The sequence below is a fragment of the Glarea lozoyensis genome, assembly GCF_000409485.1.
Source record: "Glarea lozoyensis ATCC 20868 chromosome Unknown GLAREA13, whole genome shotgun sequence".
NCBI lineage: Eukaryota > Fungi > Ascomycota > Leotiomycetes > Helotiales > Helotiaceae > Glarea > Glarea lozoyensis.
Genome location: NW_007360987.1, coordinates 834,575 through 848,692, shown reverse-complemented (window position 1 = coordinate 848,692; position 14,118 = coordinate 834,575). Strand labels below are relative to the sequence as shown.

Below are 14,118 nucleotides of genomic sequence, written 5' to 3'. Positions count from 1 at the left end.
TCACTCTGGGCTATGCACGCGGAGACGGGGCCCTACTAGTGGTGGTTTGCAGCTGTCAGGGCTTTGCTCCTCAACTTTGCACTTGCGGATTGGTCTGAGTAGAATCAATTCCTTGTACAGTATCAACATCTCCTGCGTGCAACATCAATTTGCAGGCCATCGAGATGCATAGACGTGAAGGAAGAGGAGCAATGGCTAAAGTTCTATGCTGGCAACAACAATGCATTGTCCGTGTTACTTTCTAGCTTCAGATGAACGGAAACTACCTCGGAACTTACGGAGTACATTGCAATGATAACCAACATCTTCCTATCGTCACGCCCGAGGTTTGGCTTTTTTGAGGCAATTGTAGGACCCAGGAATGGAGGGTTCGAAGAAATTTTGCTGCTCAATCTTTCCACCTTCTGGCATGAAAAAAAAGTTCTGCATTTTCCCCCTCCACCAGCGCTCTATGGTGGAGTCCTTTACAAATCCGTGACCCAAAAGCACATCTTTTCGTACACCCCACAGGATAAGTTCTGTATGCGCCGTACTGTTGTGGTCGGTCTGGATGTATACCCAACAAGTACTTTGCAGGCTCATATCGTCAAAAGAAATATACGCTCTCGCTACTACAGGACAGGAGATAAAACTCCTACAAGTGAGGCAACATATGAGCAACAAAACAAGATACGTCCAAATAAGCTTTCAATCATCCACTCACCGTCTAGGAGGATGACATTCTCTCATTACTGCAAATCTTTTCCGCTTTTCCCTTTACACTTCGTATCAAAGGGACCGCCTGGGCTGCGTCGACCCCTCTTGCTCGATCAAAAGAGGCAAAGAGCACGCGACCACTCCGCCTTTGCACGTCTGCTTCGAAGTACCTCCCCGTCCCGTCAAGGCCGTCAAGGGGCGCAACATCTCCCGATCATGTACCCTGGCTGGACCCTATGTACTTGGTGCTTCCGCTGCTATCAATCCCACTTGTGAGAGTTGCCGTCACCCGCAGAAAACGAGAGGATGAAGCGGGGCATGTAGCAACAATCTTTTCAACCCAATCACTTGTCTCCGATTGCTTGCAGATTAGAACTGACAAGCCCACGGCAGCAGTCTCAGCTGCATCGTTAACTGTGGCTGGGCTGCCTGCGATGTAACCCAGGTTAGAGACACAATCACGTCTCTGCAGATAACGTTTGTTGCAACACCGTTCGCCGATACCGTTGCTGCTGTGTAATCTGGGAAGAACATCATAGGTGTTTCCAAAATGGATGTATTGCTAATACATTGTCTACACGCCAATCTATAACTTCTCTCCATTAATAATAGGCAATCGAAATCGAAAGGCTAACCAGGCACAGCGTGAGAATCTCTGGCTCGAAAAGGCTACTACTGTCAGTGTTTAACAGTAGTGTATACGCCCATACATAGGTCTTGTCCGTAGCAGTCTCACGAATCAACTTGACTACGAATAGGCCTGATGCTTCTTGTATCGGATGGGTGTATATCATCATGCCGAGAATACGATCTCCTCATTCGATCGGGAAAGGTCGTGCTCGCAAGTGCAACATTGAAGTAATCGTTGTTCCTGCATGGTAGTGCTCGCGAATCACTATGTAATTTACACATAGCCTCTTGGTTCATCACCTTTCCAAAAGTTAAGTAGTGTTGATACATCCATCTCTTCTGCGGAAAAGGATACCTTGCTACTGGCCTAGGCAAATGGTAACAAAGGTAACAGGAAGTTTGGTTTAGTAGCCCATCAGACTGCCTTTTGACCAAGTAAGTATGTCTACTTGTTTGTGGGAATACACTTGACGGTTCGAACGATGAGATCAATTCCTCTTTTCCATCACATCTTACATCGTCTCGACCAGTATACAACTAAAGCACATGGGCATATAATGCATTTTCACAAATAGTGTGCTAGTTGTCCTGTATTTTCCCGTTTCTGTTTATTATTTTCTTTCTGGCCAATCTAGGAGGCCCAAATGGTAATAGCCAACCGGTACGTAGCTCTATTCTGATCTCGAGGGCGAGTGGATTCGTTTCCCCTTGTCAATATCGTATCGCGCCGAAAGCTGTGAATTCAGATCCACCTCAGCATACTTAAGGTCTACGAACTCGATACTAAAAACATTCGCGTCAAAACACATTCATCTCACAAAGATTGATTTATCAGTCGAGGCACCTATCTTTCTCAGCTCGTTGCAAAGCGGAGTCAAATGGTGATGGTATTTGACTCAACCCTCGGAAAACTATCCAAACTGCCATTTTGATTATCAGTTTGGACAACTTGTTAGCTGGTTGGTAATGTAATCTTAATATTTAGAAACTCTACTGCCCGTAAGCTGTATGACGGCACAACGGGTCTTATTGAAAATCGGGCTTCGGAAATTGTGAAACAGCAGGACCTATTAGTATTTACTCTCATTCTATTTGATTATTCTCTAAAGCTCAACTCCCTACAAGCATCAGTAATCTTCAGTTATGTTATGCATATACTGTCTATAGCTAGACTGTCAATTTAATTTAATTGGGCTTGGGTGCAGAAATATTTGACCTCATATTTTCGCCGTGGGTATAGAAAGGTACCACAATCTTTTGAGTACGATATCTTGATGTTGGTCTAAATGGTTAGGGTTGCGAAATTGATTGGAAGTGGTCATGAGATTATAGCCCCCAGGATACTTTTGGAATGATCATCAATTTGACTATGTAGCTTGAGAGCCTGGGTCGATACCAGTTGCTATTAAGGGCCGATAAAAGTGGATATGAGCTATGGGAATAGAATTATTTGATTTCAAAAAGAATCGACTTCCCAATATACACTGACAATTGAATATGGTATGAATCAGACACGCTTTAAGCTTGAGCTTGAGCTCCTTGCGAAGTTGTTCCTCGGAACTTCAGTTTGTGATTGCGGTCCATGGGGTAGCTTTGCTAGGGAAAGAGAACAACACTTGGCCCTCTGTCAAAAGATCGGCATTGTTATATAGCTTTCTCTTTGACCTCGCAAACTAAGTGATGAATATGTATAGCATTATTTTAGGTAAACGAAACACGCAACTAAATATCCACTTCTAAAGACCAGAAAAGGGTAGATGAAACAAATCTGTCAAGATATCACACACTCAAAATGAAGGAAACAAGACAAGTATTAGCTCTGAGCCTTTGCTAATTGTGGTATCCTAATATTACTAAATAGTATGTCGCTACAATCTTTCCTCCACCCGAACGCTGGAACTGTCCTCCCAAGCAACGTTTAGGTACTCAAGTTTCTAACACATTACAAAAATATCAAGAACCGCTAGATCGCTCAAAGACAAGCAAAAGCGCTAAACCGCATCCGAAATCCAAATCCAAAGCATGTATACACGACAATGTATGTACTTTCCCGAAACACGCTCACTCAACCCATCTCAGACAGTGGAATTATAGCTCACAAAACAGCAGCAACCAAGCCCAAAAGCCCCGCTCCTAATCCAACGGCTACACGATCTGCGCCGCTTCCCGTAGCACTCGCCTGAGCCGTTCTTACCGCAGCTTCGCTGGCCGTAGTGCCTGCAGCACCACCCGTGGTCGTAGGTGACGCGCCATTTACCCCCTGCGTAGCCGAGGACACTGGATCCGACGACACAGCTCTCGAAACCGCGCTCGAAGTGCTTGAGGGACTGATAGCGGCTTGGTTACAGTATGTAGTTTTGTTGCTCAGGGCGCCGACTTGACCTGGGTCGTTTGGGCATTGTAGGTAGCAACTTAGGGGTGTTAGTTCATTGTTCTCATATCTGGATTTTGGAAGAGGGGTTAAGTATGGTAAGGGACTACTTACGTTAGTATTTCATCCCATTTCTGGCAGAGACAGCCCCAATCTTGCGATGAGCAGGATGCTAGGTAACCGTTCCCGGTTACGAGGCATGCGTCGAAAACACCTTTGGCAGCGCATGCGGTGGATGAGGGAAGCGCGCCGGCGGAGAGGGTTGTTTGGGCGGTGGTGAGGGTGAGGAGGAAGGTGAGGGGGAGGAGTGTTGAGGTATGCATATTGATTGATTGTCTGTACTTAATTCGCGTACTGAGATACAATTCTCTGATGTTGTAGAGAATAAGTGATTTAGAGAGAAGTATGTTTATCAATGTAAACAAAGCAGATCAGTACCACGAGATTCGATTCGCAAACCCGTCTACAGTCCCAGGGAGTTCATGCCTTTTAAAGACATCCCTCCATCTCCGTAGCAATCAATGTACGAGTAACCAAAAGACTGTGTACCTTTCGTACCGCGGCATACCCATCTTCGGTTACTTTAATAACAAGACCCTCAGGGGTTCGAGGTGAATGTGCCCCACCTTTCATAACAGATGACTTGTCTCATTCGCGGAGAGCGGTTGCCATAGCGTCTAGACGCGACTAGATAATATCCCTGTCTCGCGTGGGACCTTGAACGACTCGATGGATTCAGGAGGAAAGCCGGCTGGTGCATTGAGTTTATATGAATGCGTGAAGACAGCCAGTGCGTTTGACACAGTCTTTTGCTTTATCTGAGTATATATTCACCTCTCCTGGTTTCACTGGCTTCAAGAAGGAAGTATGAAGTAGGAAAAGTAAAACTCCATCAGAGACAAAAGAACCCAAGCGAAATACCGCTGACACAGAGGCCCTTGAAAATGATTGCTCATCCTCGACAGTCCGCTAGTGTAACAGAAGAAATAAGCCGGTTTGGGTTACTATGTACCACGTTTATTACAGTGCAGGGCACTAAGCTTCTCTTTGGATACGAACGACCATTACGAGTAATACGATTAACAGTAGGGAGCCTTCAACCGCCAGTAGCTCAAATTGTCTGCACAAGCATTTCAAATCTCGTATTCTGACCTGAGAGCACCCATCTCTCCGCTCGTGAAAACTCCAGCAGAATGTTTTGATGCCACCTATCTTGACATTTGTGATTGTTGAACACATCTTCCTACTGTCAGTCTCACTTCCATGCATGATTGTCCCCTTATCCAATGAATTACCAAAATTATGTCTCATTGGGCAAGATGCTAAAGATAAGTACATAGAAGGCTTTTCCGTCGTGCACCAATCACGACGACCGGTCTGACGATCGAGGTATGCCGAATTCCAATACTAAAACGTCGAGTTGTCCACGAAGACCGCCTCCTGGTAGCCCTCACCCATTCTGTGTGTAATGAAAATAGAAAACACCTTTATAAAAATGAAATTACAATCCAGCCCAGAAGTAACACATCACTCTTGACCAAAACCCATCGTTTCCTCTACGGCCATCGTCAATTTTGTTTGCAGCTGCTCGAGGGATTTGTATGCTGGAAGATCAAGACGATTGAAACTAGAACAATGTTAGCAAATATTCATGACATCGAGGAGAATAAAGCGTACCATGTATGGGACTTGGGCAAGTTTCCCACTTCTCCCTGCTTCTCAATCGTAAAGCGTCTAGGACCATCACTACCTTGAAGATCCTTGAACCCATTGACTGGAATACGAGAAGTTCCAGTTGCGAATTGCAGAAGACGGGATTTTTGTTCCCCATCCCAGCTTCTGATTGTTTGCCAGAAGAATTTGATAACCTCATCGGACTCAGTATATCCTCTGTAATCGGTATGCTTCTTCCAATCCTCAACATCAATCTCAGCGATACCACCAATCAACAACTCCAGCTCCCGCTCATCGAATACATTAACAAGCTCAGCTGGAATGAGCTCGTGGAACCCAGTGATGAAGGCCTGGAACTGCTCATCAATGCGCTTTTGGATTCTCCACTTGACCATAAGATCTACGTATTCTTTCTTGTTGGCGTCAGTTACGTCAATATCTCTTCCGCCAGGTTTCAAATCCTCAACATTCGTAACTCCAAATCGTTCATCCTCGGTAGAAAATGTTTGTTCCAAAACTCCTTCAATAGGGTTATCCAACATCCACTGAAGACTGCGGTGAAAATCTGCGTCTACACCTTCCATATCTGAGAGAGACACGGCTTTGTTGAGCATCATCTTGTACAGCGCGCCGATAAAGAATGCATCCAAGAAACGTCGATGGAAGATAGCGAGACCAACAACACGGCCGATGAATTTGAAATAGTTCAGATGTTCCGGGTTAATTCCAGAATGAGGGTTGATTTGTAAGGTGTAATTGTCGTGCGCAGAATATTCGAACAAGCAATAAAAGGGATTAAACATTTCATGGGACAAGAGGAAAAAGAACTCTCTCGAAAGACCACCATAGTCGAGACCGTCTTCGCCATCGAATTTGATCATGAGACGTTTCTTCAAATCCGTGGCAGATTGTCGCATAATCTCAGCATATGAGTCCTCGAAAATATGAGATCTGCGAACCTTAACATGACATTGACCAGATAGGATGCGGAGAGCTGGTTGCGATCGGAAATAAATGAGCTTCCTTCGGAAATCGCGCTTGTATTGGGGAACGTTTTGATCTAGGGAAGAAGGAAGTCTCGGATCATCCCAGGTTGTCGTTTTGGTGTTATGGTCGACAAAATACACTCTTGCAGTGTTGGTGAGCCGCATTTCCCACCCGCTAGGCAATGGTCCAAGCTGGGACACTGGCTGTTGCTGGATAGTGTTGTTGGCGTTTTGACCCCCGTACATACGAATATATTGTTGACGTCTCGGGTCGACCCAGGTCGTGGTTCTAGTATTGTGATCTACAAAGTAGGGGCGGCCTTCCGGAGTATGTCGCTGCTCCCAGAGTGGTGGTAACTCCCCAGTGCCAGCTGTGGTTGCTCCCGTAGCCATCATAGTGGCGGAATTAGCCGCGCTCCCGCTCGCACCGGCTGGTGGGGAAGGTGCCTGTTGCTGCTGTGGTGGTGGAAGATTTGGAGAGTTAGCACCCGTTCTATCTTCCGGCAAGGTTCTGTTCTGATGTCTTTGGCGTTCCACTTGGGTATTCGCATCACGCTCATTCCTTTGGGTTTCTGCAGTTCCTCCAGCGGTTGGTCTGGTCCAGCTTGTGGACCTGGTGTTGTGGTCCACATAATACGTCCTACCTAGATTGTCTTCCCTTCTTTCCCAGCCAGCCGGCAACCTCCCCTGAGCATCCTCAAATGAGCTAAATGTACCATTGGTTCGAGGTGGAGGATTTCCGTTAGGTGCGTTCAGGCCGCCGCCGGCACTGCCAGCAGCTGGAGCATGTCCTGGTGTGGGTTGCGTGGACATGTTTCCATTAGCCATAACCACCCCAGCGGCTCCTGGAGGCTGCGGTGTATGTGATGGTGGGGGGTTTGATGAAAACCCAGAGGCTGTCGATCCGTGGGGGGTGCTCATAGACGGCCTCGAGGCATTTGAATTGGCTCCGGGTCCTAAGTTTCCTCGAGGCGGCGCTTCTAAGTTCGTGGAAAGGTTAATGATTAATTTCCCATGGACCACCAAATTGTCAGTCGACTTTTTAAGGTCGCGGGTGAGCATTTCTGTAGTGTCACTCCGGTTAGCCTTCCACAAAAGTGATTCAAATGCCGTTTTCACTTACGATCATCCTGCGCTGTTGATAGCTCAATCACATCGCCCACGCGAACATTTATGACACCAAGGAACCCTTGGTCCTTCTTCTTGAACTTCTTCTGGTCAAATATTTGTACCGCTAGAATGCTATCCTCGGATGCGCGCCTGTTTCTGCAATTAGTTTGTATCCTGACCACCTATCATTCTACTATGCTCACAAATCGAAGCTCTCGTTCCAGTATGGGTTCAGGGTTCTCTTGATAACGCTCGTAGTCTTCGTCTGTTCACCGCCGAGGGTCGCCACTGCGAAAGGGTCTGGGAATCCTGCATCAAACTATCAGTCATTGTGCCCGAATATGATGGTGTTGGGATTCGTACTGAAGACATCACGCTTGTATAGCCCATCAGCAGCGATGACTTGATGCGAATTAGCCTTATGTATGCGGAAGGACGGGGTCGCAGGGAAACATACTAGTTAATCGCAGATTGGGCTGCCTGGCAGAGAGCTGTTAGCATTTGAAGTTCGTATGACGTTGTCTCGGAGGATCACTCACTGAGGCAGACTCGAGTCCATCCTACTACTGCTGGCCATCGTGAAGGAGCGCCAAACTTGGCGGTCTCGTCGTAGGGAACGTCAGTAGCTGCGGAAGTTGACGATATTCAACTCTTCGGTTTTGGTGATGTTTACCAAGGGTTGGTGATGGGGCGTACGGAGTGGTCGTCAGAAGCCGCTGGGGCTGTGCAGGAAGGCAAGCAGGACCGTCCAACCACAGATTGTCTGAGTTGACGCTGGTGCGCTCTGTATGCTCCTCAAGGCATTTGGAATAATCGTATCCGAATTTCAAAGCAACTTATCAGCGTCTCAGATTTTCCGATGGTTCTTAGATGTCGACGAGGGACGTTTGATGTTGTTTCTACGGCAAAGCCAAAAACTAGGCCCCGCTAAATCCTGGGAGCGATTGCCTCACTTGCGAGGCCAACTCAAGGTAAAAATAGAGGGGGATGCAAGATGCTATTACTGGAAACTGCTTTCTTTGCGTCACACCAGCATTGTTTACCACTCATCAAACAGTTATGAATGGCGATTAGATGGGCTTATCTAAGACTCATTCGCGGTAGCGCTGGCTTTATTTGATTTATCACATATACAGAAATGTCCTTCGACTGGCAGCTAACAGTCACGTGGTAAGTAATAACCCCTCCATGATACGAGATGATTCCATACGTTATTACATGGCTTTAAATGAGTTTTGTAAGCCCTAAGAAATCCGCAAACCCTAAGCAATTCCAGTAGATATAACCCGTTTTGACCGAGAAGCCACCGTCATCCACCATGCAAATCTATCGTACTCTTTCCAATCTACCCAATTCGAAGCCACCGTATATCAATTCAGACTTTTCGTAATAGAGAATCCTAATACGGCGTGTAGCCACGACCACGACCTCTGTATCCTCCGCGGTAGCCTCCCCTTGGAGGAAAGCCGCCGCCGCCACCACGGCCAAACCCTCCACGGCCGCCTCCTCTGCCACGGCCTCGGCCACGGGTCATGCCTGGAAGATTGGTGCGTTTAGGTACAACCTGGGACAAGGAATTAGCTCATAGACGTCAATCGGACAGGGCGGGAATCCAACCTTGAGATTACGACCGCGGAATACGCTCTCATTCAAAACCAGGGCTTGAGCAACTAGGTTTGGCTCAGTGAACTCAACGTACGCATACCTGCATAAACCTAGATTAGCATCCGTCTCTTGCCAGGTAGCGTTGATCATATAGATTCTTGAAAAAACGAGTGCCCTTCTCAGAACATGTTTTCCGTGGGTAGAACGCACCCCTTTGGATGGCCCGTGAACTTATCCAGCAAGATAGTAACGCGGTTGATGGGACCACAGGTTGTAAAGTGAGCTTGAATTTCCTCCGGCGATGCTTCGTAGTCGACATTACCGACAAAGATACTTCGAGAATCGATGTCCTCCTTTTTGTCATCCAAATCTTGGTGTTGTTGTTCCATGGTAGCTTGCATCTCCCGGAGTTTCGCTGCCTCTTCTTCCATCTCCGCGACCCTGCGCTTCATTGCGGATATTTCTTCCTGATTGACCGAGGCAGAATTAGCGACTATTTCTGCCATTTTGAGATATTATGAGAGTCCAAACGAGATTATATGACACTGGATGTGATATCAAAAGTGACAATGCAATAGTTCAATCTACCATCAGCTTGAATAGCAGAAATGTAAGAGATAGAACCTGACGCATTTTTTTACGGCAGCAGTCTCAGGGTGCGAGCATCAAATGAATCCGTATCGAAAAGCCATGGTCCGACATGCAGCATTGCATTGAAGCGATAGTGGCTCCGGTGGGTAGAGCCCAGGAGAGTTTTGATGAAATCATCAACATACCTCATCGTTACCCTCCTCTTCAGCGTGTGGGACCTGGTCCTGGAACTTCTCTTCTGCCATATCTGCCATACTTTGAAGCTACCAGGCTACGTTTCGTCAATCGCTACAGTGTGAAATATCGATGGAAAGCGTGAACAGCGCGTCGTCGCAGATCCTGTCAGGACTTGCAAACCAGGAGATTTGAGGTTTCTGCAGGCATCGAAAATTAGCAGGTTTTACAAACGCAGACTCTCTGAATAGCTCTAGTAGATATCCACGATGCATCCACAAAGTAACCTTTTTCGAAGACAAGGCTGTTTCGTGAAACAAAGATATATCCCATGAATGGACAACGTATATCTGCTGCAATGAGAACTCAATCAGACGTACCTTGTCTCGTTGAACTGTGGATGTCGATATCGAAGTGTGTTCAATTCTCTTGCTTCGTCGAAACCGAAATGTGAAAATAGTCGAGCTTGAAGATTGCCGGCAAGGCTGTCGTCAAATAAGATTCACGGCTCGCCGCGCTTCGTCATGACAGGGAGAGATTTTTGGGCTTGCGCGTGCCAAGACGATTCCCCAGCATGCACTCACTGGGGTTTTAGCGCCTCATCTACATCAAGGATGATACACATGTGTACATGGAGTACAACATTGACTGTCGGCATGGTATACGTGTATACTTGTAATCAATAGAGTTATCATAACTATTGGATTTTGATATTAATATCACCCTATCTGTTCACGGACAACGTTCCATAAGCAAATCAACGACGGCAATTAATTCACCTCCAATCTCACAACCTCCCAAATTTCTATCACCATATTTCTCCTAGTAGAATGTTGGGATTGGATCTGGGACATCAGCGTGGCTCTCAAAAAACTGTATGTGTATAATATTTATAATGATTCTATGATACAGCAAGATTTCTAAACCCCTATCCGGATCTCGCAGCAAGGCAATTTCGAAGAGAAGAATTGCACTTCCGTCTTATCTGCTCATACCAGATCCTATCGCCCCAATGTCGTATACAAGCCTATATAGCCCGCTACTCTGTGAATAACAAAGTGTTTAGGTAAGAGAGGTGGTTGAAAAAGCATCGCTGCAGGAACAAACTGTAATAATAATAATAAGTGTTCATAAAGTCGGTCTTGCTCGCTTCATGAGACCAAAAAAAGGTTAAAACAAAATTTGACCCTGGGGCCAACGCTCGCCCCAGTTTCCAACAGAATAGATTTCATCATTTACTTTTTGCGCCGGTCCTTCCCAGGACTCACGAAAGTAACGTGCTTGTCCTCGCCCTTCTTTAATCGAACATCTCCTCCGCTTCCAGCACGTTTTCTTATAACTGTTCTTGGTACAGCGACACCATCCTCGATGTCAATTTCTGCCACATCGCTACCTTCCTCTTCTTCAGAGGTCACACTTTCGACGTCGTCTCCGTCTTCGTATTCTCCATCATCACTGACCAGACTAGGTGCGTTGTTACTCGCAATTGTGTTTGGGCTTAGATCATGAATGGAAGGGCTATGCAAGATTTCGATATCCGTATCGTCATGTTGACGTCTTGGTGTATCGATATGACTTGGTGTCTGAATGTTGATCAGATGGGTATGGGGCCGCACAGGCGGCATGGTCGGGGTTGAACTAATTACCGGCAGGGCGTGAGACATGCGAGGTGAGATGCCGCTCGGAATTCGCGCATGTTGACCCTCGGTACCTTTGCTACTGACAGGACGTTTGAAAGGCGCTGCAGACATAGCTGCTCCAAAAGGCTTTCGCATAACAGGAGCTGGAGTGTCCGAGCCAGTTTGAGGAAGTTGATCGCCTTCAGACTCTTCATCATCATGTGATGAAAATTCGTCATAATCCACAGATTTCTTCGCGTCACCCACAAACTCAGTAAGGTTGCCGTTAAAACCTTTAAGTCGCATCAGGTTGGAAAGATGTGGCGTGTCCGCGGATGCCACAAAATTGGAGTTTGCGTGGGTACTTTGACCTGAGCCAGCAACCGTCGGGGTAGATGGGGCACTAGTTGGAATTGTTGTAACACCAGGTAGCTTTCCCTGCCGATACAACTCCATAGATGCTTCGATTCGACTGAGGAGAGACACATACGCTGCTTTGTCGGCAGGTGCAGTACGAATCAATGGATGGACGAGTCCAGTGGCAACTGTTGGTGTCTTTTCTTCTCCAACGATACCACCAACCTCATCAACCTCGATCGCTTGACCGCTAGCGACAGCCGCCTCTTCATGGCTTTTGAAGTCTCGTCGATGAGCAATACGGCAATGATTGATGAATCCCTGAGTGCTCGAGAAATTTTCCCTCTTACAATCGATGCACACAAGCTTAACCATCTGTCCATCTCCACGTTTAAGAACACATGGACCTGCCTTTTCTTTTGCTTGAGGGTAGCCATTAGACAAGGCTTGTAGCTTCTGGCCTGAAGATCCTCGTTGAGACCGTGATTTACTCCCAGGTGTGCTACCTTCTACGAAGCTGTGTCTAGTCGCACGACCTTCTGGAATGGTTTTTCCAACGCGTGATCCTTCGGAGATCCTATGCCATTCGACTTGCTCACCGTCAAAACTAGGGTCAGGAATAAGCCATTTGGAATAGTGTCTTGCATATGGACCATCGGTAACTCCAAACGCTGGAGCCCATTGCGGGACGGTCCCCTTAGAGGAGACGGCAGCGCCGGTACCATTCATGACATTCATCATCGCTTCAGGAGTCCCCTGTGATGTTGGATAAGGGATCAGATGACAACGACGGAGTTGCTCTAAAGCCACTTGACATTTGGCAAGTTCTTGGTTGATCAGCCGTAGCTCCTTGTGCTTCAGCAAAATCTCCAGACCCAGCTGAGTTTCGATGGTCTCCTGTATTCGGCTTGAAGGGACAGAGATAGAAGCAGCAGCAGTGGGAGTCTTCTCACATGTCTGAGGCTCAGGGGAAGGTGTGACAGGCGTAAGTATCTCAGTCACTGGGGCATCAGGCTTTCTCCGTTTTGCCTCGTGCAAGTCTATCGATCGATCTAGAGCGTCAGACGCATCTTGACTACTTTCTCTCTTCCTTTTGGACAGATTCGGGGAGAGAATCTGGATAAGAGGGTGGGCGGCATTTGCCATGCTGCCTATATCTCCATCAGACACTTTCTCGCAGCCTCTCGAGTCTGCAATCCAAGAAGATAAGCGAAACATTCGAGTTGCACTGGCGAGTGAAGCCAGCAAGTCGGACGGTGCAAGACTTGTCGTTGCTGTCAAGTGAATGAGCCGAACCAACGAGGGAATGGTTCGGTAGCGACCGCGGCCTAAGTCCGACGGTGTTGTGGTGTTGAGCGCAAATGTTCACCAGGCACGTTCCGGGCCGGTAGGTGACGTCGAAAATGGGCAGACCCCCTTTTAAATAGGCGGACAGAATCCTAAAGCGCCGCGCCGGGCTCTGTACAAAGAAGATTAATTAATGAGTCGTGAATAAAAGAGTGCGACGGAAGTCAAGGAGCGCGAGAATCGAAGAGATGCCGTCGTGGCGCAAGTTGGGGAATGTAATGGTGATTGTTGTTGCGGTGTCGTGGTCGTGGTGGAAGGCGACCGAAATGGCGCAAAGAGTGCTGAGATGACGAGGACGACGACGGACGGAGGAAGGGAGTCGCGACGAAAAGAATACAAAAGACAAGCTAGAATGCGGCCGTAAAAGGGAGGAATATTACAAAGGGAGTCGTAAGGATGAGTGAGACTATTAAAACACGAGGTATTGTCGTTGTCGAGGGGCGACCAAGGGTGAAGAAGGATTGTTGGTGAGAAAAAGGGAAATTTCGTGGTTGTTGCGCTGCTGTTCGGTGCAGAAGGGAGATGCGGAAAGCTGTTGGGGGGAGAGAATGCGCCGCGATGGGATTCTTGCTCATTCACAAAGGCGGTTAGTGCAACATGTGGATAATGCCAAGGGATTATTGCTTAGGGTGGCGTAGAAAGCCTGCGTGTTTGTATTCTTTGGAAAGAAGAGGAGTGGCGCTAGTGGTGACTCGCAAGTAATTTTGGGAACAATTTTGGCTGAGGGTGCGTCAGCTATCAGTTAGCAATATATTTAGCACTCGCTTGCATCACTCTGCCTGCCTAGCGCATATATCATTCGTGGATACGTCTCCCTGGCCTGCATGACCACCTGGGCTTGGGCTCGCTTGGGTGTGGTTAGAGACGCTAATACCCGAGGTCCATGCGTTCGCTGCGTTGCGCATCAAAAGGTCTCCACACGACTCCAATGATCTGGACTCTCGTATCTGACATATGG

General features: G+C 47.3%; 4 protein-coding genes across 4 annotated transcripts; all 4 read right to left on the bottom strand.

The window, feature by feature from the left end:
• Positions 1–3,421: 3,421 nt before the first annotated feature.
• On the bottom strand, positions 3,422–4,020 carry GLAREA_10227 (uncharacterized protein; the record flags this gene model as incomplete). The annotated part of the gene is made up of 2 exons (XM_008080277.1): positions 3,422–3,737; positions 3,812–4,020. 2 exons carry the CDS (start codon positions 4,018–4,020, stop codon positions 3,422–3,424), a joined length of 525 nt encoding a protein of 174 aa, XP_008078468.1.
• Positions 4,021–5,224: 1,204 nt separating this feature from the next.
• Positions 5,225–8,044, bottom strand: GLAREA_10226 (Hect, E3 ligase catalytic; the record flags this gene model as incomplete). The annotated part of the gene is made up of 7 exons (XM_008080276.1): positions 5,225–5,324; positions 5,375–7,421; positions 7,481–7,617; positions 7,671–7,776; positions 7,831–7,869; positions 7,925–7,947; positions 8,007–8,044. The coding sequence occupies 7 exons, from the start codon at positions 8,042–8,044 to the stop codon at positions 5,225–5,227; spliced, it is 2,490 nt and encodes an 829-aa protein (XP_008078467.1).
• Positions 8,045–8,866: 822 nt separating this feature from the next.
• GLAREA_10225 (RNA-binding, RBD) lies at positions 8,867–9,578 on the bottom strand (the record flags this gene model as incomplete). Its single annotated transcript, XM_008080275.1, has 3 exons — positions 8,867–9,031; positions 9,085–9,172; positions 9,283–9,578. The coding sequence occupies 3 exons, from the start codon at positions 9,576–9,578 to the stop codon at positions 8,867–8,869; spliced, it is 549 nt and encodes a 182-aa protein (XP_008078466.1).
• Positions 9,579–11,072: 1,494 nt separating this feature from the next.
• On the bottom strand, positions 11,073–12,959 carry GLAREA_10224 (uncharacterized protein; the record flags this gene model as incomplete). The annotated part of the gene is made up of 1 exon (XM_008080274.1): positions 11,073–12,959. One exon carries the CDS (start codon positions 12,957–12,959, stop codon positions 11,073–11,075), a length of 1,887 nt encoding a protein of 628 aa, XP_008078465.1.
• Between the last annotated feature and the right edge of the window lie 1,159 nt (positions 12,960–14,118).